Source organism: Scomber scombrus, chromosome 1, assembly GCF_963691925.1.
Source record: "Scomber scombrus chromosome 1, fScoSco1.1, whole genome shotgun sequence".
NCBI lineage: Eukaryota > Metazoa > Chordata > Actinopteri > Scombriformes > Scombridae > Scomber > Scomber scombrus.
In genome coordinates, this window is record NC_084970.1 from 7,032,013 (window position 1) to 7,057,763 (window position 25,751).

Genomic DNA, 25,751 nt, shown 5'->3' on the forward strand with positions numbered 1-25,751 from the left:
AATAGTCTGAGGTAGACACATGCTAGGACACACAGTACCCTTTTTTGCTTGCAGAAAAAAATACTCCCCACCTTTTTTTTATGCCCTCATATGTTGTAAAAGCAATTACATGATATATTGGCAATAATTACTTCCTTTACAGTACAGCACGTTTGGCCAGCAACATGACTGGTTTAGACAACCAGACAGGTTTTATATAAATCCCCTGTTTAACCCAATTATCTAAACCTCTCATTTGGATGTGGAGCTGAATGTGCACGCACCAAAATGTCAGCTATAATCATTTATTGAACTGCAGTAATATTAGCACAACACAAGGAGTTGGCTCTTAAAGATCTAATAGACATTTGCACTTGAATGTCTTCATTCAAGTTCGGAAATACATGTTAGCATGTGTACTGGAGTGATAAAAGTCTCAAAAAGGCAAACATCACATATTAAAGTGTTGATTTTATAGTCTGTGTGAGTGTGCCTGTGCCAATTAAAGCCACACAAAAATAGCACATCACACAAATAGCCACAAAACAGTGCAGTTGACCAGGTCTTACAGCGGTGTCTAAAAATGCACTTGATTCTTGCTACCTCTCATCTGTGCCTCTCCTATGACCTTGAGATAGTCAAGCATGCAAAGCCATTGCCATGTACTGTCAAGTCGAAAAACTACGTCATGCAACATTTATCTCCCATTACCACTTGAGAAGAATAGTTTCATTGTGCAGCTTGAATTAATAAAGCCAGTGTACCTCGCACACTCCGTCAATGCAGATGTCTCCTTTGTGGTCAGAGCAAGAGGTGCCATCTTTGACCTTGCTGGACATGGCGAAGAAGAAGTCAAAGTCCTCTGCAATGCAGTACAGCTTACAGATGTCTTCATCTGCAAACAGAAAGTATATATACACACTTTAAAAATGGCACCAACAAGTGGTGGCATCAGACAAATGTGTTAGTTGTAGAGGGAATTCTGATTTACTCAAGTTCTTCTGTGATCTGGTTTATTTGAAGTTACAGTAGCTACTGCAACCTGTTACACATACAGTATGTGCAGCTCCTTCTGAATTGGAAAAGACAGGAACTGACAATGAATGCACCCAAGGGTATTCATGTGGGGCTACAGGTTTATTTTGTAGTTCAGATCAGTTATCACAGACAAGCCTCTACAGCCGCCTTTGATTAAAATAAATGACGGTGAAGGTGACTTGGCCCAAGGTCCCAGAAGGCAGTTCAGAATCTGTTCCTCTCTACATCACCCCCCATTCATCAACAGCTTAAACAGGCCTGGGAAGACGGCCAAACACTGCTCTCCTTCACTGCACTCTCCCTCTCTCTCCCTCACTCTATGTTACAAAGCTGGCCCGCAGGCTTCCTTTTTAAATCTATCCCCACTGTGTCAGAGGGTGCAGGTGTCTACATGTCTCCCATGCATATTACACAGAGTGATAGTTTCCTCCAGCTTTCTGGCCGTAATCATTGCAGCAGTAAATAGAAGTTGGCATTACAGAAACACTGTTTCAAAGAGATTTGAATTAGTAGAGTGCAGCAGAGTAGAATATAATAGATGAGCAGAATTAAGACAAGAAAGAGCTTGCCCTGAGCAATCTGCAATTTTAAGTTTATTTAGTGTCACTGTGTTGTGTTTGAACAATTAAATGTATTTTCTTGTGCATTATGTGCCAAGAATGCATTAAATCATGGGACGTGTTCATAATCCTCCGGAAGCACTCAGTGATTTAAAGATAGAAAATCTCTTAATTCACAAAAAAATAACATCTCAAAGAAGGATTTGGGGGGAAAAAGTAGTTTTGATCTTCTACATTTGCTGACAAAAGAACCATGTTAAGTGAATTTCACTCACTGTGACCTTATCTAAGAATTTTCCCACAGTTTCTACAATCCTCCATAGAGCAACAAACACGCCCTCAACTCAAGTGTTCAAGGACTGAGCAGATTCTTCACAGTCTAATCAACTAATCACCTTACCGTCCACTTTGGTGTAGGGCTTCCACTTGTAGTACCATCCTCGGAAGGGCTTGCTGTTGTACTCGGCACATTGCTGGGCCCTGAAGTCCACTGCATTGAGGGGGCACGGCCTGTTATTACACAGCTGGTTGAGACGGCTGGAGCCCGAGCAAAATTTACCATTGTTCTGTGGCCTGGATGAGTGAGGAAGAAGGAGAGAGAAGCCAGGCGGATAAGTGTGTTTTATTGCCAATGGATTGTTACCAATGTGTCAGTAACTCAATGAACATCTCTATTTAGAACACTAAACCAAGTGCTCAAATGTAAGTTTATTTCAGAAAAGAGATGAAGCTAGCTGATTAGAATAGACAGAATAGTGCATGTGCTGCTTGTACTCATTAGGAACCATTTAATGAGATACACCTGTACATGTTCAAATACTCAGATATTTTGGAAAATACCCTTATTTTGTGTATTTATCAGGGATTCATATGTCAATACCTCTCCCGTGTCTCTCCATTAAACATGAAGCTACAGCAAGTAGCTAGGTATCTTAATTTAGCTTAAAGACTGTAAACAGGCAGAAACAGCTAGCATAGCTCTTCCTAGCATCTCTGCTGGTAGCCTAGCAACCTCACCGTGAAGACAAGACCATTTTTTTACACTTTGAATAAACAAAGATTGGCATATTTCTCAAAAATAAAAGACTTTCACGTTGGTATCCCCAAATCAGTGTGTTGATCCTGACCCAGGGTTGTTGGAAGACAGCCAAATCAAAAACATCATAATTTAACCAAATAAAAATGAACCTAAAATATAACTCAAAACTTTTGACAGAACACTGCTAACCCTGATCAAAGTATAAAAGGTTTTGGATTAACAGGATTAAAGCTCATGTATGTGCTGTCAAAAATAAGCTTGCATGCCATGTCAGATGTTTTCCCACCATGCTAAATCAACACTTCTTTAATTACACAAGAATATATGCTACAGAACATGAGGTAATGGGCCTTTAATATTCCATAAAAAATAATGAAAGCAATCACCACTTGCTAGAAAAAAGACAAGTAGGATCTTGACATGTATAGTGAGTATTAAGGAGTCATGTCAGACTTCCCAGGCCTTTAAACTCATGCCAGGAATTCAAGCACAACCACCAACAGAGAAAATTGAGTTTAGCTATTTACACCATTTACCCAAAGTGGTTTGCACACACACATAGACACACACAGACTGAGGAACCATGCGGATCAAGCATGTCTAATAAAAACAATTCACTAAGTGTTACTATGTAATGAAATCCTTGGGCAAGGGAACTGAAAAAGTCCCTAATAGAAACAGTAAACACCAGGAGAACAATGCAACCAGAGGCATATGTCTTTTGAATTTGCTTCACCAGCAACAATGTTGAAAATGTCTGCATAAAATGAATGTCAGCAACAATCAGAACTAATTCACTGCATTTTTCTTAAACTCCCACCATTCACCTCCTCTGTTCAGACCTGGACTCAATCAAACAGTGACTGAGCTGCCAGGAGTGATGGAGCGCCATTCAAGGTGTGTGTGTGTGTGTGTGTGTGTGTGTGTGTGTGTGTGTGTGTGTGTGTGTGTGTGTGTGTGTGTGTGTGTGTGTGTGTGTGTGTGTGTGTGTGTGTAAATCTGCTCTGTGCCGATCTTGCCTCCCTCAGTGGGGGGGGGGGTGGATTTGGCGCAGGTTTTCATAGGCCTGATCCTATTAAGACTTAGCAGCAGACAAACGCGGCCCATATGGTAATGTGCTTACGGCGGGCCAGCAGGGGACTACACCGTATACTCTGTCAGTCAAGGCGCTCTGATCAGAGGCGATCATTGAAGAGGAGCTGTTTACATCAGAATGGAACTGAATGCACTTGATGGATTATTTTGGAGTGGGCTGTCTGAAGAGGCTGCCCCTGAGTTTCACAACACTGTAGATTTCTGTACTTCTTTTCTACTTTGCCCTCTCTTCCCATCTCCTCCTGTCTCCCTAGATCATCCAGTATCATCAAGACTGTAAATCTACTTCCAAAACAAGACAGAAACCAGATATGACAAGTTTTCGGTTTGTGTTTCAGTTACTCCTCTTCTGTCTGTACACCTAACTCCAATGCAGCCCTAAAGGTCTTTAAGGTTGCTTAAATGTCCCAGGAGTCTGGTAAATCTGCCTGGCAACAGAAGCTGAGACCGAACTTCTTTAGGTCAGAGGTCACGATGTCTAGTCTTGTCTTATTCTTGGGTCACCTGTTGTCTCCCTGCCCCTCTCTCTCTCTCTGTATTTCACACACATGTAAATACACCCACATTCTGCTACTGTGCTAAGGGCCTAACCCCTATAAAACACCTTTACAAGTCTACCAGGAGACTCCTCAAAACAGGACTCTATCTAAGCACCATCAACCCCCATTCCCTATAATATGAGTGTGTGACAAAATGTGCACCACACAAAACCAGGTCAAGATCGTGAACCTAATCTCCCAGGCTTGTTGGTGAGGATTAGGTTGACTGTGTTTGATCTGGCAGGTGGTCTACGGGGGAATGGAGGAGCAAGGAGCGATGTGGAGGGGAGGGGAAAGGGGAGAAGATTCATTTTCCATCTTGGAGTAACTCCTAGAAAGGAAGGCTTTAACCAGCTGATCCAATAGAACTCTTTTAATAGCCTGAGAAAGAGATACATGCTTGAGTCGTAAAATGGATGAGTTTGTGCGGAATCAAATGAATGATTTTTAAGACCCCTCCTGCTGAGTGATGATTTTGTAGCAGAGCAGAGGTGAAAATGTTCAAGAAGCTATTTGATTTGTAGGCTCAAGCTCCAACTGAACAGATTTTGTTGAAAATCTGAACTGATTTGTATATTTGAGATTAAAATCATTACAAGCAAGAAGAGAAAAACTTTGTATACTGTGAAATACAGAGATTTATCTTGTAATGATAAGCTTAATCACCATTGTGTGACCTTGTTTGGCAAGGGCTTCAATGTAACAGACATTCATTTATATGGAATAGTTCCACACTCCAGCTTTAAAATACTACTTCTCATCAAAAGCAGACAGTAACCTACAGAAGGTCTAGTTTGCTGCAGAGCCGCTGCAGTCAGCAATGGATAATGTTCAGTTGGCAGGTTGGATTGGAACAGATATTATCGACCTATTGAGTAAAAAGCAGAGGGCCTAAAATTGATCCTTGTGGTACACCCTTATCAAATATCTGGGGAGCAGCCTATTTAATAAAGCATCAAGATCAACAGTGTCAAAGCCTTGGGCAGGACTACAAAGAGTGCAGCACAATGTCAATTTTTATAAAGCGAGTTAGACATTTTTAGACACACAGGAAATATAAGATGATAGTATTTAAAGTTATATAGAGATTCATCTCTAGTTACAAATGCACACATGTTCACACATTGCAAGTTGGACATAAAACCCATCAATTTGGTTTAGAATCTTTAAGTGTTAAGATTTACAGTAGATTTCAGTGATCTGTCATGAGATTTGAGGAGAACATCCCTCAGACGGTCCAGTTTAGGGGTATGGATGATAACAGAGACAAGCAATCAGATTCGGGCTAATCCATTTTGTTCTCTTCAGATTAGGAGCAGAGGGGCCCTGCCAAAATAATCTCCGCGATTATCGGGGACAGTCGCACACAAACAGACTCTGAATCTCATGAGTCACTGTGTACAACGTGACTCCGGGGTATGCAGCTAGGATTAAGTCAAAGTGTGTATGAAGGGGTACAGCAGCAAGTGTGTGTAGGGGTGGAAGGGTTGAGGATAGTGATGGGGATGAGAAAGTGTACTAAAACATAAAAAACATATAATGTTCTTGTTTTCCCATCAGATTAGTGACTGATCTGACAACACCTTTGATAATTATATCATGGCTTGGCTTTACTGAAACTGATATTTAGCTCCTTCCATCTCTCCTTCTCCTCGGTGTCCCACTGACCCCATAACTTACCGTTTAGCAGCATCAACCCATTTTTCAGAGGCTGCTGCTATTAAGCACTCTTTAGTGCCACAGGAATGATAAACGAAGTTGACAGATAACCTGGTTTAAAGGGCTCTGTGGCCCTTTTTGGTCTGCCAGTCATGGTGTATAATGTGTATCATATGAGGGCTGGTCTGCCTCAGAAAACGTCTTTGATCCCTCAGAGGGATTAAGAGACGAGTCAGCTGTGACGGACAGAACAGCCACATCAGTGTCTGCCTCACTGTTAAGTAAGCAGTGATGAGGCCAGCGGAGTGAAGAGAGTGATATAGTAGAAGTCTCTGAATATCTGAACTGACTCCTTAATGGAGTGGATGTGATGAAAAAAGGCTTTATGAAACTAGAAAAGGCATGAAGAAATGTAAGTGTGCTCGAGGTTGAAAATTCATAGAAGTCATAGATGAGGCGTCAGGCGTAATACAGTTACCAGAATAAATTAAGTTAATAGTGAAGGTATGAAAGGAGTAGCAGTTCCTGTTTTGTGTGTACGCACTGAATCAAGTTGACATCGCAATTTACATGTAAGCCCTGATTAAAGTTGAAGCATCAGTTCAAAGTTCTGAAAAGAGCTGAAGAAACAGTGTTAAAGTATATGAGATGAATAGACTTGGATGCGTGTAACGCTACAGTTATACACTTGAATTGTGTTATTCTCATTTTTATTAAAATGTTCTTGTTAATATGTAAGTGCAAACATGTTATCTTAATATGTAAGGGGCTCATGTTATCTTAATAAAAGGCCTATGTATATCAGCCCATTAACATAATGCATTTCCTTAAAGTCCTGCTTCGAATCATATTGGTGAGTTAAAGTCAAATACAATTTTATTTCATTTTAAGATGATTAAATGCCTATTGTTATTGAAGAGGAATGAAAGTGTCCCAACAATGACTTCTGAAAGTTAAACTTGACAATACTGAAAAACTGATGCGTTTAAGTGCCCTCTGGTAGTGTACTCTACCAGAGGGCCATCTGGTAGAGTACATGATAAGGTTCTATGGAAGAGATAGTGTTAGGTGGTTGTCCGTGTTGTCTTGGGATGGTTAAAAGCAGACTGACCCATGCTGATGGAAACCCTATTTATGCACAGGTGAAGACCTGAGACTTGAAAGGGTTTGAGGTGCAATCACTGAAAGCAGAAAAACTCTCAGTTAAACGATAAGAAATGAAAGCAGTGAAAATGTCAGTTGATGTGCGAGTGCTGAGAGCAGTTCAGTTGTCATTTGAAGAGTGAGGAATGAAAGCAGCTGAGATGTCACTTGGCTCGATTTGGGGGGAAAAATTGAAATTTCACTTGAAGCAGAAGTGTGTGCACTATAAGCAGCTGAAATGTCAGTTGGTGATGTTGTAAAAAAATGACTAAATGACTGTGTGAGAAGAGATGAAGACCACATATGTCAACTCTGATTGGTGTACATACAATACATAGCGGCAGCAGTAATTAAGACAGTGACTGCGTGCACAGTATCCCTGTCACTGTCAAAAACATCTTACCAGCACTTTAACACACACAGAAACACACAGTCTCTGTGCATACATGTAGGATTGGATATGACATGCCACTATGATCTAACCTCCAATGACTAATTTTTAAATGATGGCAATCATTAATAGTACAGTGTAGAGTACAAACCAATCAGTGGATCCTCTGTGATGAAGTTTGAGATCTGTGCACCAATCAACATGTACACTGGCTTTGGATATTATCCATTAGTCATGATTTTGCTGGAAACTTTATGTATGTGAGTGTGTGTGCTCATGCATGAATGTGTGTTTCATATAGCACTGATGTTCCCGCCAAGTACAACAAGGTGATTCTTTAGAAATCTACCTAAGTGAAAATCACATCTTTTCCAGGAATAAACTCCTCCAGAACTGTAATTTGCTAAATTATCAAGCATGCTTAAAATTCATTTGACAGCTGGCTAGAGACGCAACAGTGACAAAAATTAGAGGTGCTAGGAATCTGTGTTGACTTTCGTTTTTCTGTTCGCACGACGCTGTGCTCGCACGAGTGAGAAAATAAAAACACTGTTAATTGGTTCCACCATCCCCGTCATGACTGTTCCTGTTATGGAGAAGTCGCTAGTTCAAACAATCACTCCTAGAGAATACGTAGCAACCTTAACATAATTAACAACAAAATCAATCATTTCAAACAACTGTAAAATAATGTCAGTGTTCATCATGTGTAATGTAATTTGAGAATAAAAATACTAAAATCAGTCAGTGGACAACACATACTTCGTAGCGGCAGCAGAGAGGCTGTAATGGCATGAGTGATGAGGAAATTAATCCTTCCTCTAAATATCCCACTGCAGACATCCTGCATCCAAATTTAAAGTGCTGGTGTTGTTGCGGGCCAAGAAAATCAATAAAGTGGTCGCACCATAGTGACAGAACAACAAGAATAAATCCAGAAATCTAGTGTATATGAGAAAATAAAGGTGTAAAAACATCTAATAAATCTCCTATGTGTTCTGGGGAATAAAAATGAAGGATTGTGTGTCTGTTATGAAACGCCACATTAAAACTGGAAATCTCTCACGTGCGTGTAATGACATGCACCGAGCACTCGGCTAACAAAGAGATATTCACTGTGGGATGTGGGTCTGAAGAGTTATGTAGAATTATGTTTGTGTGAGTGAGCAGCAATGGGGGACGTTCTCTGACTGTCTTGGCGGCTTTTAGAGAAAAAGAGCATGCTATTAGGAGGTTTTCCTTGTCTGGAGCATGGGGAGAGATAGTCTGTCTGTCTGGACTGTCAGCCTGACTGATGAGAGCGGTTATCTGTGTGTGTGCGCGTATGTACAGTATGTGTGTGCATGTCTGCGTCGCTGACAGATACCTGGCAGACAGCGCTTTCAGGTGTTCAGAAAGGAAGGATTTTGGGGAAACGATGCCTTCAAGAACTGCTTTCTGGCCCAAACTGCGACTGGAGTTTTTATTGTAGAAGCAGCCGTGTGACAACATGAATCACTTTGTTATGTGTTTGGCTAGTTAATGTTTTTAATAGCGTCAAAAAGAAAGATTAATAGCAGATTACGTGAGTGCAAGTGTGTCTACCTCGGGCTGGTGCAGGAGCGCTCCCTGTACATGACCCCTCCTCCGCAGGTTCTGGAGCAATCGGACCATTGGGACCAGGCTGACCACTGGCCGTGGACAGCTCTGGGACCGTGCTCCCCATATTTAACACACTGACCCCTCCGACACCACTGGAGAAAAGAGAGAAAGGTGGAAATGAACGAAGAGAGGAGAAAAAAGAGGCACATAAATAACTTTCTTATCAATACTTTAGCTTCAGCCCGGGCGTCTTGCCTGAGTTTCCTGGTTTGGACAAACGCCCAGCACCACACCTGGACACCCAGACTCTTTAGCTAAAGCCAAAAAACACATGCACACACACACACACACACGCATAGACTGTGCACCACACCCGAGCCAATCCAAGCCAAGGCCCGCACTCACACACATCAGCACCTCTCTCTCGGTCTAAATATCATCTTTCGATATATGAAGAGGTGCAGCTGTTCTGAGTCCAGCTGGGAGAGTTAACAGAGCACAAAATGCTCCTGCAGGTACGTGCATGCACAAGTGGCAAGGATGGATATTTTATTAAGTATTTATTGATTCTGCTGTAGTGCTTTGAATTAAATAAGCAGCCAGTTACTGTAATATAATCTACTTTGAGTTGTCTTCTCTGGATTTAAAAAATTGCAAGGTTTACTTTGGCTCAGGAGAGTGACAATATGTCAACTTAAAGGGTAATTCTAGTTTATTACAACTTGGGTCTTATATTCATGGACATTATTTCTATCAGTTATGAAAATATTTAACTCGTGGAGGTAATTGCTGAGATGTGGGAACATAACGGCAAAGTCGGCTATGTCGAAAGAAAAAACACAGGGCAAGAAACGAGCTGTCAGACGTCGAGACAGGTTGCAAACATGCTAACAGTTTAGCCAGATTGTCTAAACCAAATGCCGGTAATAGTCCGTCTTTGCATAAGAAAACTGTAAAGCTATAGCAGGTACTGTAGGTCAAAGTTAAAAAAGGGAGGCGATGGCTGGTTACAGTGAACAGTTTGGGTAATAATTTTAAAATCTGTCCTCTGTGGTTTGTTTTCTGACTTTTCTTGTTTCTTACCTGGTCAGATTTCTTTAGAACTATCAAAAATAGGTGGAATTATCCTTTAAGTAGTGTGTTTGTATCAAGTTTTCACCCATTTTCAGCAGATGTTTTGTTTGTTTTCCCTCCTAATTCTGATGTTTATGCTCATACATGTGCAAAAGCGTCCAATAAGACACCCTTAAGCCCATATTTACCCATTTATCAGTCATTTTAAAATGTCTATTGGTGTCTAATTAGTGCAACAGAGAGTGGAAGTGCCCGTCAGAAGGATGAGGAACAGAAGACCTTTCCTCACCATGTCAGGACCACAGTTGGTGCCTTCTGCAGCGGGCATGAACTTAGTCTCACACCGGTGACCTGTGCGGTGACACCACAGCGACTTGCAGATGTCCTGTCAAAGAAGACACACACAAACACACAGGTGGGGGATGTCATATCATATCATATATGGTGTTTATTATAGCCATCCTTTTTCTTATGAGCACGCACTGATTCTTCACTCTTTCCTCTCCCCCTGACCGACAGCACCTGCTTCATGCCGGGACCACCATCGCACAGCTCGATAAGCCCCTGATAACAGGCAAATAAGCTTCCCCACAAGGCCTCAGTGTCAAATCTAATCACTGTACTTCTTTAATGAAACGGCCTTTAATTGTATGTGTCATCTGACCCAACAATACAGAGACAGAGCGAGCGAGTGAGCACAGAGGGAGAGCCCGGGTCGAGAGACAGGCGGCAGAGTCTGGCAACCCGCCCAACTGAAACTGGCAACGAGAGAGGAAGGAGGGAGGGTAAGAGCAGGAGAGAGATGTGTATGTGTGTGTGTGCATGTGTGTGAATTTGAATCTTTGTCCTCATGCTGATCTACTTCTCTGACACCGAGCAGGTGGCTGACAGCCACACCAGCAGGCTAAAATCATTCTACATGAGCCCATCAGGGACACACACACAAAAAAAGAAACCCCATAAAGAAATAAGTGTGAAAGGCAGCCTCAAATCCACTGTTAATCAGTGTGTAAGTTAATTTACCACCCACTGGCTTTGCACACAAGTCTAAGAAATGCAGATGTAGTATTTGATCTTCTGTTAGGGAAACATAGCAGGGATTTAGAAAAGTCATGAATAGCCACGATGATGTCATTTGCGCTAATCCGTCATATATACGATTTGGCCGAGTCGATTTCCCAGCAATTACAATCTGCGGGGGGGGATGTGGGGTGTGCATAGTATTTTAAACAGCATTTACATGTGAATCAACAGCAATGAATGCACCTAACATAAAGGCTTATACCAAGTCTAGAAGGCTTGGGGGTTGCAAGTAAAGGAATGCATTTTAATAGACGGTCAAATGCGGGGGGTTCTAAGTTGTTTTGAAAAGATCATGCTAATTAATAAAGTGCCAATTTAGCACTGCATCATTACCGCTGTAAAGCAGGCAATTCCAGGCCCCATATGATTTGGGGGCTCTGTCTCATTACTGGAGACTCATCTAGTTAAGTCTCAGCTTAGCCAAAAGGGGCACATGAATAAACCTGATTTAGGATTGTTGGGGTGCAGGAAAACTGGGACAATTCAGCTGCTATAGATCGCTCTGTACACAGGACAGAGTTAGTTATAATGATCTAGTGTGGGAATGATCCCTCCTCTTCTCCTTATTCTTCTGCCTTAGAATGTCTTTGTTGGTTTGTGTAACAAAACTGTGTTTCCATTATTGGCCAGGACTCCCTTGAAAACTATTTAAACCCCATTAACACGTACTAACTCAGCAGGTCTTTGGGTGGATCCAATTTCAATAAAGTGTAAAACGTGCCCAAGAAACAGACAGACTGAAATCCAATTGTTCAGACCACCGCAGGAGTCGATCTGAGACGTGTTCTCGTCAAATGTTGGAAAGTTGTAAAGGCATCCGTCTCTCCAAGAGGCATACGTAATCTTTACTCTTCCCAAGTGTACATAAGTCAGTAAGTGGTCTGTGGAAAAAGCCTCCGCAGGGTCTTTCCTTGTGATGATAGCGGCTAATGTTACACATAAGTTAGCTGTCGTTCTCTCTGCCTCATTAAAGCGACAGAAAAAAAACTGATCCAGTAATTTGAACACTAAGGGTTGTACAAAACGCTCCCTAGTGCATAAATGCGATTCACTCAAGTGTTTACTTGTTCAGAGGTAGTCGGCAGTTTACTAGCTTAACTCTTACTGTTTTAACTAAACTGCTAAAGATCACAAGTTGTTCTTCTGGTGTTTTTTGGCAGTAGCCAGGTCCCTCTGTACTGGTGTAGGGCTGACCTTGACTTGCAAGTAGCCCTAGAAAACTGAGATGGATTGTAATCAGTTTCATGTTCTGGCACACACAGATGCATATATGTGGCTAATTGTAACCAAAGTGAATTCAATCTCATCGGGAGTTAATCCAAACATGAGACTCTTGACATGACGTGTAAAAAGCGCTTTAGAGGCCATCCTGTTTCAATAAAGGAATTAAAATGAGTAAAGGGAAAATCATACTAATAATGTACAGAGTGAGTAACTTACCTTGACAAAATCAAGGCTGCACAGTTTGGCTTTGGAGCCAAACTGCCACTTGCACTGTGTGTCTGCGTCATACAGCTGCCCGGGAAGCTGTTCGGGGTACTTGTACTGACCGATCTGCTTGGGCTCGTCCACCAGGCAGGATGCCTGGGCTGTTCTGGTGAACACAGCAAACCACCCGCATCAGTCAGGAACACGGCAACAACAACTGACAAATGGTAAATGGAATGCATGTAATGATGAGGCTTACCCAAGGAAGCGGCTGAGGTACTGACGACTGCAGGTGGACCAGGAGAAGACCCCGTTGTTTCCAGCCAGAGTGGGAGACATTATGTTGCCCTCTGTTTTGCGGCAAGGGTTCCCCTCCCCATCATGAATCATTCCAAAACTGGAGGAAAATGTATAAAAGGTGATTTAAAGGACTACAATCCCTCCTAACCAGACATCGAAACATTGTTATTGATATTGATCAGGCTGATGTCATTGTTTATCCACCTTTTTATGTTACGCCATATAATGAAATAAAAATATAGTGTGTTGCATTGAATCACAAAATCTCACTAACTACACCGTGCTTGCTGATGCTCATATGTTTTAGCAATTACTTTTATCCTAATTTGTCCATAATTAACAGTTTCAGTCCTTAAGTCAACATGTTTCTGGGCATGTTCTCAGTTTATGTGTCTACATTCATTAGGATGTTGTGTCTTATCGATAATCTGATATATTATCACCTAAGAAAACATCACTTTGCCCCCCTAGTTTGTGTTGAAAGCATGCCAGAAAGACAGACAGTGGTTTACCGCAACTTGAAATCTACAAAGATCAAACATAAACTGCTTCCTATCTCAATGGAAACGCATAAACATAAACACAGAACCATGCGGCCCGAGGCACTTTCCATTATACTCTCATAAAGTGTCACGGAGTGGATGAAGTAGCGCTTTAACGTAATGCTCTTAGTTCACTGTGTATTTGTTTCTTTAAATCAGACCATATTTATTTCATTTAATATAGATTCATTACATCCACTTGCAGCTCAAGGCCAATACACTGACTGGTGTGGCGCGCCGCTCTAAAATGACAAATTCTGACACAGTTTCATCTGTTTTAAGTATACGAGTGCTATTTGTGCCAATGTTTTTGCCGACTTTGACAGTGAAAGCAGCTTTATTACTGAAACGTACTGTGGGTGATGTGCTGTACACAAACAGTCCTGCATCAGTCATTTCAACATGAGTTATTAACGTTGGCATGATGCACTCTTTGTGTAACCAGTGTGGAGTAACTAGTTACATGTAACAGTGTTACGTCATTTAATTACAAAATAAATGTAATTGTAATTAAATTAGTTACTTATGAAATGTTGATGATTAAAACGGGGGTTACATCTGAAGTCAGTTTTGCTCAGGAGGGTTTTTCATCATTTTTTAATATTTAACATGTTACTGAATATGTATATTGCTGTTTTTAATCCTTTGAAAACAATATTTTTATTTATGCTGTAAATAAATCATGACTTGGGCTTAAATGGTGTCACAGTACCAAATAAGCCCATGCCAGATTTATGCCTTTTTCATCAAATATCTTTATTTTATATTCCAAAATCTTCATGAACTAATGAATACATTTTCAAATGAGAGATAAATCTTACTTTATAAGAAATGATCTCCCTTATAAATCATGTCAGTATCCATGAAAAACAACTGAACTTAGATTTTGGTGTGTGGGAAACATTCTTTAGAAAATGAGAAAAGTAATCAAAAAGTAATCAAATGTAAGTTACATTACTTGATAGGGTAATTGACATAAATTACATTACTTATTATATTTTAAATAGGGTAACTAGTAATCTGTAACTTATTACATTTCCAAAGTAACCTTCCCAAACCTATGTGTAACATACTTGTGTCCAGACTCATGAGCGATGGTGAAAGCCAAACCCAGTCCTGTGTCCTCATTGATGGTACAACTCCTGTATTTACTGCACATGCCACTGATGGGAGCAAAACCTGCAGAGATAGACAAAGAAGGTGACAGATAATATGTTGGGTGTTATGGAATACTTGGCTATTTTTTTTTTTTTAAAGAGAGAAACACACATCAAACCTCAACTCTATAACATCAAAATCTCACGTCTGTTTCTCGGTGCTGTATCTGAGCACATTCTTGCTTTTCAACTTTGACAGATTTGGCGTGCAGCAAATGTCACAATGCACAATCGCGTGCATGCATGCTTGAAGGGGGGATTTCACACCAGCTGCAAAGTGCTCATCACAAGCCTTTGCTGCGTTATCCTGAGATCGTTCTTTGACTTTGATGGCCAGTTTAGCATACAACTGCTGACGGTGGACCTGACAGAGCTGGGAGAAAGACAACTGATCCTAGATGTGGGATTTAACTGACAAGTTGATGAAAATATTCAGAAGTGGTCGCTGTTTTTTGTTTTTTTTATTTTTCATATTTTCTGGCAGCCATGTCTCCCATTGGACCCGGAGAATAAGGACATGTTCAGCAGAAACATTAATATGTGGTTAATGTATGTGACTGTGACTTAAGGAGCCAGATGTTAAAGTGTAACAATACTAACAGAATTTGGGTCAAACATAAAGTGTGAGTGCTGCTGCTCCTCCATAAAACCTCAAACTCAGCTCAGTTTAACATTTTCTTTGTCTCAGGTCTTTTTACAGACAAACAGATGTTTCATACAGTCAGTCAACAATTCTGAACTTTTAAAATAAATTATAATCAAACAAAGTACTTAATGTGGATGCTTGACAAAAGCTTGAGTATATGTGGTGTTTTTATCTTTATTTTAACAGAAAATTGAACTAAATCTAATAAGATTATGATATTTGCCAACATTAGTTGGCTACTGTGTTGTTGTTCCAGCTGCCTTTTGTTCCTACAAGACTTAAGATTTATGTGTAAGCTGAACATAAGCTCATCCTTAAATCCAACATTGGTCACCATGCTGGGACATGTGTTACTTTATTGTAGATTTTTCATCTTGCGTGTCCAGACCATGGTGTTTTTACACAGATTTGAGTGACAGCCATGGTAGGATGCTTTATTAATAAACTCCCCCACAAAGTGACAGTTAATCAAAGGCCTAGTCTGGTAATGTTGCTTTTTTCTATCTCCACACCCTCAGATTCTTTTAAACTTGTAGTCCTCAGCCGGAACCTGGCCTTAAGTGACATACATTGAGGCAGAAAAAGGCTTTATACAACTTTTTTCACAATACAGTTTTAGTGAGCTTTTGATTTGTAAAAATTGTGGAGTTCCCCTTTAACAGAGTTGATGTTTCTCTTTCATAAAAACAGAAAACTAACTTTTAACCTCTGGCGACATTTTGAATGAGCAGCAGTAATTTTAAATCTACTTCATCAGAAGTTCTGTCTTTTGGCTCCCATCACAGGTCAAAGCTGTATCCTAAAGGTATAGAGAATCAGACAGGGTGTTCATTTAGCTTAATGGTGAAGACGCCCTTGGCTCCATGTCATTTCCCTTCTCTCCATATTTCCTGCCTGCATCTAGATAGTCACAAGCCAAAAAGTCCCATATGCTTGGGTTTATGACACTGCAGTAAAGTGTAACATTAGCTCACAGTGACAAATATTTGCCTTGCTGCACTTTACAATCTCTTCTGCTTTCCCCTGTCATACTTCCTTCACTTTTTGTTGCAATATTTACATCCACAATGCACCCCTACACCTACATGCCCAAACTAGCATTTATGTCATGTAAGGGGTAACCAGTAGAGACAGCCCCAAACATCTCGTAATAAACTCATCATCCTGACAGCCAATCAGTGGGATGTGCTGTTTCCCGCTTGACTGAGAAATAGGAAGTCTGGCATTTAGCTCGTTAAGGTTAGCCAAACGCTGTCTTACCCAGCGTGTCACAGGGTTCGTTCTTCCAGGAGCAGATGTCTAGCCCGGTGAGAAGAACAGCATGGTCGTGCCGTTTACCACCTTTCCCCACCAAACCTGACTGCCACTGACAGAAACTGTTGAGGGACTGGTCTGCATGGTGATTTATAGTCAAGCCCAGCTGGAAGTGAAGGGAGAGGAAAGGAGATATAGAGTGACTCAGCGAATAAATCAATCATCAGTACCCAGTGCAAAACAACAATAATTTTTGTAGAATAACAGTGTGAATCCACTCACAGGATCCTGTTCCAGCAGTAGCAAGCTAACCACCACTATGTTGATGTCCGTCCCAATGGTGCCGTCTTTGAAAAGACTGGAGACCTGCAACAGAGGGGAAATTGTTGGTAATACATCAAAGTGCCAAATCTAATATTCATGGATATCTGACTATGATATGCTGTCCTTCTCAAGAGAGAAAAAGGTAGGACATATGCATTACTCTTATCTGGGTTCATTTACAGGTACAAAAGGAGAACAAACTCCACTTTTTATGCCATGAAAATGTCTTGCACCCAAAAAAATAAGTAAATAAATAAAGATATTAATGCCCTACAACATTTTAGACCACAAACGGTGAGAGAATGTCAACACCTTGCAGGAGCAGCAGGAGTAAGCTAAGCTAGCAACTTTCCAGTAACCCCGCTAGCTTGTCTACTCGTACTGCACACGAAGGTTAACAGTGAAAAGGCGATATAACATGACTGTCCTTGGAAAGTTAGCTAAACTCCAATCAGCAAAGGGAAATTGTGGTTTTTAAAAAAAAGCCTACAACTTTGTAAAAATGATCATTGTAAGAGAAACAAACTAGAAACAGAGTACAAACAGTGTAGAAAGCTAACCTCCCTCTAAAACATGATAACTTCTGGTTAATAAGATTTTGAAGACTCCATTTAAGCCTCCATTCATTGTGAGTTTCTGTCCTTCACTAAGCTAAAGACTTCCACCAACTCCAACACCTACACCAACTCAACCCAAAATGTCTGACTGAAGAAACAGCTCAATGCCACAACAATTGCCATCTTTAAGAACCAATTCCTGCTCAGTTGTACATTTCTTTAATTAAAAACTCATAAAAGCAACATTGCAAACAAGCTAGCAAACATTAGTGCTAGCTCAGTCCATCAAGAGTCTCCCATTTAAGAAGAAGACAAAGATAGAACAAAAGCTGGGGGAAGACTAGTAATACCACTGGTTTTCTCTGCCTCTTCTAGCCTTTAGTGTCAACAAACTATCTTTACATTAAATTTTTCCTACTTCCTTCTCTTCTCCCACCCTCACCATATTCATGACGGTGAGGACATAGGTGGTGACGTTGTCTCTGCCGTGTTTCTCCAACATCTTCCTGTCTGCCACCACCAGGGTCTCCACATTCAGACCTCCAACCCTGTTGGAGTTGATGGGCGATCTCTTTGCCCTTCCTGGCCCTTCTGCCTCGGGCATCACAAACTCATCCGGCATGATGAAACTGTCCTCAGCAGGAGGCCTGGGAGCGTCTATGAGGGCAAAAAGGGGAAAGGACGGAAGGGAGGAGAGGCAGAGAGGGCACGAGGGAGAGACAAAGACACAGAGAGAAAGAGAGTGAACTTGGCAGTGAGGGTCAAATGGATGAACTGTCTTTTTCCTGGCTCGTGCCGGGTGATAAGAGTACAGGCAGGGCGCGAGTGTTGAAAGGCCAGGAAATTCACTCCCCACGTTGCTTCCTACCTCTCACCACGAGAAAGAAAGATAAAACCATGCACGGGCCAGAGGGATGGGTAGCCTCAGGCTGGTTTTGTGCCATTACAATGGGTGCAACACACAAATACTGAACACTAAATACACATGAATCCACATATTAAGTATATAGATTTCAATAGCCTGAATAGTTTAGGTATAACTGCTCTATAAAAAATGTAACAAAACTATTGGTATGAAGTGTTAATAATATTACCATAATGCTGTGACTTTATATTACCACATACTAAATGTAATAGTGCTAGATCATTATCATGTTCTAACTCACACTTCAAAGCTTTTCTACCCTGCATATCCTCCTCAGCATGAAAACGGTCAAATCATATTTAATTAAATAATAGTGGTAATTAATAGTGGAACACTAATCATTGACTTCAGTCTAAAAATAATATCTCTGCAGGTGTTGTCATATTTTATTGTTGGTATAATTGCTTCCTAACCGTCCTAAATTATATTCCCATATTACAGATCACATTATAAATTGGTGTGATAAGGTAAGGTAAGAAAAGATTTTTCACAAAATGAGATATTGGGTTTTTTTTCCTTTTAATTTCAAGATTTTAATATGACTTTTCCTGCAGGTTTTATTTCTGAGGATGTCATGCATATTTCTCCATTCACTTCATCCACTAAAATGTATGTTTTATGTAAAATACTGATTAAGTTATGTAATTAAATACTTTTTTTTTTTTTACATTTAACAAGTTTAATCATAAAATGTAACCATAATGTAGCTGCATGCAAGTTTAACTATGTGTAGATATGCAAAGACATTGGTGCATAGTGTCCACTATGTGCAGGGTATAACTTCTGTCTAACATACAATATACCATCTAAAAAAAGCACAATCATTTAACACTGTTTTAAAGAATGAATACATTTTTTAAAATTCTGTTGTGATTAAACAATTAATGCATTTTAGTACAATTTATACAAAACTTCAATAAAGACTTTTCAGTTTAACAAGTATAAGGAATATAAGGTTCCCTTACATACATTGCTTGCGGCGTCCGCAGTAGTGTTGCCTCTGTAGTTTTCCATGTTGGTAGTCATGGTGATGCTGCTGTTGCTGCTGCTGATTATGCTGATGATGATGGAGATATGGGTTGACAAGTGTGGAAGAACTGTGGCTAGATGGGTTGCCAGATCTGCTGTGGACAATGTGTTCCGCTGAGCGTTTGTAGACTACATGCGGGTGGTGACTATCGGGGGCGCTGTAGTTGTGTTGTGTGGCCAGGTGCTGTGGTAGCGGTGCAATCAAATACTCCTCCTGAGACACACGGATCAAACCTGACTGGAAAACACACATAAGGCAGGCATAAACAATGAGTAAAGACCATGAATTATTCACAAAACCCCTCAAAATTGTTTCAGATAAGTGGAACAGATATTTGACAGGAATGGACTAAACCCACTGAGCAGAGCAATTTGTTTTCATTGTTTAAAATAGTGTATTTTTATTCACAGGGTCAAAAGTTTCAAATATAATTAGAACATGAACAAAAGTGAAATGTACCAAAGTTTTCTTGGGGTTGTTGTGTGTGAATCTGTTTTTTTTGTGGTGTAAATGTTACATCATGTTATGTTTCTTAAGTTACTGCTTTTAGCTACTAGCCTTCATAATGATATGCAGTAACATGATGCAGTCACACATTGGCCTTTGATAGCACACAGCTACCCACTCTTTACTACAGTTTAAATGTACCTGAAGTAGCCCAGTTCCACCTATAGCTACAACCCAGACTCCATCCTACTATCTGCAAATGTGAAAGACAATCAAAGCTGTGTGTACCACCAGAAACAATTAAATCTGAGTTACACAAAGCATTACTTGCTGTTAGCATATTTTTTTCTACCCTTTCAATTAAAATATTGTGTTCCTGCCTTTGTTTCTGATAAAATATCTACTTTTTTTTTCAAATAAAGGAGTGTTATACAATTCTTATTTTTCAATATTTAATTGAATTTTGAGATTAGTTAATGCAACAATACAATTATGATTCAGTGCTCTAAACCAACATAAAGTGATTGTTTTATTCACAACCTTGCCAATAATCCATTATATTTTCAACTTTGAAATAGTCAACTAAAGTTTTATATAATATCATCTTTATTGGTGGATGGCACAAGCTTGTGGACATGAACTGCACTTCACTCATCATATCAACACATAATTTGACTTCACTTCAATTAGGCAAAATTTGAATGAATGAATGAATGACATGTTTGTTTGCAGGTTTTTTTCCACAGACTCAGTGTTAAGTGTCACAGCAGGAGACCACCTCAGTCTTTTGGGTCCTTATTTTAGTCGAGTGGCCTTAGCTGCCCTCCGAACTCAGCGGCTGAGCTACTGAACCTTAAACATTCCGTCTGACCACGGAATGTTACCTAATTCACTCTACGACTCGCCAAATGTACACAAAATAGCTGTGCAATCAATCATATGCGCATACAGAGATATGTCTAAAACATTCACTGAACATAGTAACACACACAAATAAACCCCTTGACCCAATGACCCCTGACCCTTTTGTATGTGTTCGTGTGTCATCGACTTCCCCAGCAACTTAATGAAGTGTGTGCGTGTGTGTGTGTGTCAGCGAGAGTCTGTGAACCAGGACCCTGATCCTGTCGATGTGACCCCATTCCCCCCAGACTAGCAGGTAGCAAAATAAACAGAGGCAGGACAAAAGGGAAGCCATGGTGAGGCTCTTGTTGTCAAAACAGTGCCTGGATACATGGCAGGCTGCCATCATCAGCCCTATCCATCCATCCATCCATCCATCCAGCCAGCCATACTAACATCCAGCCATACATCCATCCATCCATCCATCCATCCAGCCATACTAACATCCAGCCATACATCCATCCATCCATCCATCTAGCCATACATCCACTCATACATATAGCCATTTATTCAGTCCTCTAACCATCCAGCTGCCAGGACATCCTTGCATCTGTCCATAAATCATCTTCTCCTCCCATCAATCTTCACAGTGCGAAGGGAAGTTTTACAGGAAGTTAACTGTCAGAATTCATTATATTGACTACATCTTAGGTCCACATGGTCTAGTGGTTGGGAGGTTTGTTCTCCAACTGCAGTGTCAATGGTTTGAACCCCAGCACATCAATACTTGCCAAAAACAACCTTGAGCGAGATGCTTCACAGCTACCTGCTCCAGCAAGGCTGAACCTGCAAGCACAGGGTGGAAAGAAAACTTCCCCCACAGTGTTATGAATAAAATATATCAAATCAGTGACTTGAATTAAGAAGAGAGAGCCTGTCCTTGGCAAAAAAAATGAAGTGCAGCTTCCCAAAATAGATTGGAATTCAAAACGAAGCTCGCAGAGGTCAAAGGAGGCGTCTTCCATCAGTGCACATTGCTGTCACCTCTTGTTTGCCCATCTTTTCATTGGTCTTTCTGTCTGGCATTTACAACAGACCTGACCTGCAAAATCATACACCTCATCAAATATTCCTCTTTTGGAGATGAAATCATTTACATTTTTTATTATCTGACAGCTCTTTCTGTCTAATGATATCAGTGTAAGTATCCTGGAGACATAGACAATAATTTCATTTGTTTCAAGGGAACTTTTTTCCCTCTCAGGTAGAACCTTACCATATTAAAATATCATTTAATTAAGCTTTTTAAACGTATCAAATCTTAAGATTGTCTTTATGCAGTATATATCATGTACTTTTCCTCCATACAAAGGTGGTGTAATTACTGACTTACCCCCAACCTGGCAGCCACCACTTCCAACAATAAAACTATAAGAGGTTCAACTGTCTGAAGTTAACTTAATTAACTTACAACTCACATTCCTTACATCTCCTTCTCTCTCTCTCTCTCTCTCTCTCTCTCTCTCTCTCTCTCTCTCTCTCTCTCTCTCTCTTTCTCTCTCTCTCTCTCTCTCTCTCTCTCTTTTTCCTTCTTTTGCTGCGTCACCACATCTGCCAGCTGTCCACTTTCTTTTCCAGCAGTTAGCAGATGGAGGTGTCAGTAATGATAATGACAGGAAATTAATTCCATCTGCAGGGAACGTAATAATGGTGCTGCACGCACGTGTGTGTGTGTGTGAGCGAGCGTGCGTGTTTGTACTATTTTAATTTTCTTTTGTTAGCCTGTTCTGTGTGTTTTAGTGAATTCCAAAGACAGAAAAACTAATAAATTAAACATTAGGAGATTTACTTAGTGCTCTGTACTGTGAATCCACAATGTATTTCAACTGTGATGTTTCATCTTTTTAACAGTTTAACAGTTTTTTAACAGTTTGCCTTTGAGACTTGTCAAAACAAGTAAAATACAACCAACTGTTGCTCCAAGTAGAACTTCATCAGCCCTAAAATTGTGATGTAACGGTTGATTTGCAGTTGTGTGTTAAGGGGATACTGTAGGTTACACTGGTGCTGATGTGGGCCTCTTTTAAAAAATATTACCACAAATTGGGGCTTCACCAGCTACAGACATGCATTGGAGGCTGGTAGAATTGCGAGTGGTCAGCACGGGCTGCTTGTGTTTTCAAGTGTGTAGAGGATGTTGATATTGGAGACAATATGAGAAGGTTAAAGACACTCTTGGTACTCTGCTGTTTTTTACATCTAGCAAAGTCATCTCTACTGCAGACCCTCTGCTCATTTCTCCATCTGGCCTGAACCCCATTAAAGGGACAACAAGCACTTTCTTGCAGTGCTGTAATATAACTTTTGTGGAACTTTTGAATAAGTTAACTAAAATGTAGTATTTGCTTGTACACTTAAAATCTATTGTTTAAGTATGAGGTATTGGTATGGTATTGGTATGAGGGAGGTGTTGTTTTAGGCCACAGCGTTCAACTGTTTCCTGCATTAAAAAAACTCTCCTACTGTACACTACAAAACTAAATATACCAGGCAAGTGGGTGAACATAGTGGAGCATTTAGCAGTTAAAGACCCAGATATTTCCCTCAGGGGTTGAGGGAGTACAGAACAGGAGAGGGAATTGGAATTGCTTCATATGTGCTCGATGAGTAAATAAACAACTGTTTGCTAATACATCTTCCAAATTAATTTAATGCATGATAGTTTGTTAATGTTGTGTCTACAGCTTGTTTCCAGTGCCCTGGAGTCTACACCTGCAAGATGATCTGCATCTAAATCCTGTTTCTACTGGCCACAAGTCAGTTAACACAGGTGCAGTCAAAGATGTCAAATTACTGAATACACTGTTTAGTTGACAGCTAATGTAGTCCAAAACACCAAAGTTACAAAAAAACATTGCCCCAAGGATGGATATTTTTAATCATGCATCTTGCAGGTTGTAGGTCTACATTATTCACGGAATGAAACTTCTTTTCGTTGGCTGCCTCTTTTTCGTAAGAAAACCCCAAAGAAGAGACAAATGGTGATCAGGTAGCGAGCTGTAATCCGTTTAATGATGTGCAATGTGTAAGATGAGCTGTATAGAGTTTCACAGAGTTTTGCGGTTCTATCTCAGAAGTAGAGAAAGGCCAGCTGCAGCGTTGATACGGCAGTCCTCTAGTTATCTCTCTACATTAACACTTGTAAGACTTGGCTAGATTAAAGGGATGAGCTCTGTCTGCTAAACACCGGTTTACTTTCCTCCCACGTTTACATGCAGATTCACACATTTTTCTGACTCACTCAAGCTCATATTCACACAGTCAGATTACAGGTTGACTTTTTCAGAGCTTTTTTTAGCTCTGATCAGCAATGAGACTATTTTCTACATGAGAAGAAACTCTTCTTTTTATGTAAGCCACCACAACAACTTAATGGAACGACTCTCAACCAAACCTGTGTGTCACATTGGCAACATAACGGTTTATGTCAGGGGAGACGGCATCTTTAGCTTGTCTCTGTATAAACTGCTGCCTCTTTTAAGGTTTCCTACCATGATATTATAAGGCAAATGAGTAAGTGCTTACATGCTGTTAAAGACTAGGGCTGAGCGGCGAGAAGCCCCAAGCTGGTGATTACCGAGCTCTGAAGCACATCTGCACTCCAGCTCAGCGGAGAATCACGTGAACACAGTGTGTGGTGAGAGAAGGGGGGGGGATCAGACAGGAGCAGAGAGGCCCCTCAGGCATCTAACTTATTCAATAGAATCATCATCTGAATAATTATAGTTTGCTTGAGTGAATTATGTGTATTTAGAATGGGGTAAGAAAAGGGTAGAGACAAGTAATTTTGGATCTTCTAAAAGAAAACAGCACCGTAGAAAAGAGCCAAGAAGCAATGACAGGGCATAAGCATCGGCTAAGTTTCTTCTCCCATAACTTCAAATGACTGTTTCTCAGGAGCATTCATGGAAACACAAAAGATTGATGAACAGCAGCGCTGCCATTTATAATCGCTCCATTAGTGATAGCATGTCTAGATAACCCTCATCATGTACTACTGATTAGGATCACAATGTCTCAATAGCCCAAGGTATTTCAGTCCTTGTTTGGCATCACTAATTGTCTTTGAACAACCTACTGACACCCTTTGAGCATGTCTGGGGAACACAGCAGAGGTGGACACTCACAAAGACAGAAACTGATGGTGTTGGATGAGTCCTTTGTCATCAAGAGCCTTTGGGCATGGTCCCACTCGTTATCCCGTGTAGACACAGCAGGGAACAGGAGGACTACTCCCTCACCAGCCCATACAAATGGAAATGTCCTCCTTCAAAGTGTTGTTAATTGCACTCTAACTGGGTTACAGTACAGCTCTAACACTTTTATTGACTTAGAAATGAACTGCTGCTGATGTGATGCAAATGATGTGAGATATGAAATTTAAATGAACTTTAAGGTTCTTAATTGTGTTGAAATGCACATAAATGTGTTGGAGATTAGTGCGATAGCAACCTTTTCAGTTTTCCAGCAAAGATAGTCCAGCTCAGTGATTGCACCTAGGGCTGGATAGGTGGAGGTGTCATGGGTGAGATGGGAAGTCACACCCTAACACCCAGAGGAGCTGACTGAACTTGAGGTTGTAAAGGACAGGAAAAGGAAAACAGTGGGTGGAAAAAAAGAGTTGATTCAGTCAATGATTTAACTTCTGATTGTACCCCCTAAATTAAAAAAGGTCTTACATTTACAAAAACGGTCTGACATTACTTAGCTTTGGTATGAAGAGATGATGTACCTGTAAGAACAGTACGTTTCCAATGTAAAGACAGCATAGAAGCCCAATGAAACCAGTTCTAGGCTTCAGGTCAGCTATCAACATGGTAGACCAGGTCACATCTTCAGTGAGCACCAACACATGAACATCAGGTTGTCAGAATGATTAAACCAAAGTGCTTGTTAGATTGTTGAGCACCATTTCCAAACCTCTTCACCCCAAACCATTTCAATGTCAGAATTGGGAGGGATACATTCGATAAATTCTGTTATTTTCTTAAACCAACAAGCCGACATTCACACCCACTTCATGCAATGATTGGCCAGACATGAGAAAATAAGAAGAG

At 40.5% G+C, this 25,751-nt stretch overlaps 1 protein-coding gene across 1 annotated transcript in view; it reads right to left on the reverse strand.

Annotated features, from left to right (window-relative positions):
• Positions 1-25,751, reverse strand: part of adamts18 (ADAM metallopeptidase with thrombospondin type 1 motif, 18) — a 58,002-nt gene that overhangs the window by 22,377 nt on the left and 9,874 nt on the right. The window contains exons 4-14 of the mRNA XM_062415051.1: positions 19,284-19,581; positions 17,832-18,046; positions 16,791-16,874; positions 16,515-16,674; positions 14,525-14,630; positions 12,869-13,006; positions 12,622-12,775; positions 10,388-10,483; positions 9,028-9,176; positions 1,978-2,150; positions 744-874 (exon numbers count right to left, since the gene is read on the reverse strand). Of these exons, the coding sequence (XP_062271035.1) occupies positions 744-874; positions 1,978-2,150; positions 9,028-9,176; positions 10,388-10,483; positions 12,622-12,775; positions 12,869-13,006; positions 14,525-14,630; positions 16,515-16,674; positions 16,791-16,874; positions 17,832-18,046; positions 19,284-19,581 (1,704 nt within the window). The remainder of the gene's footprint in view (positions 1-743; positions 875-1,977; positions 2,151-9,027; positions 9,177-10,387; positions 10,484-12,621; positions 12,776-12,868; positions 13,007-14,524; positions 14,631-16,514; positions 16,675-16,790; positions 16,875-17,831; positions 18,047-19,283; positions 19,582-25,751) is intronic.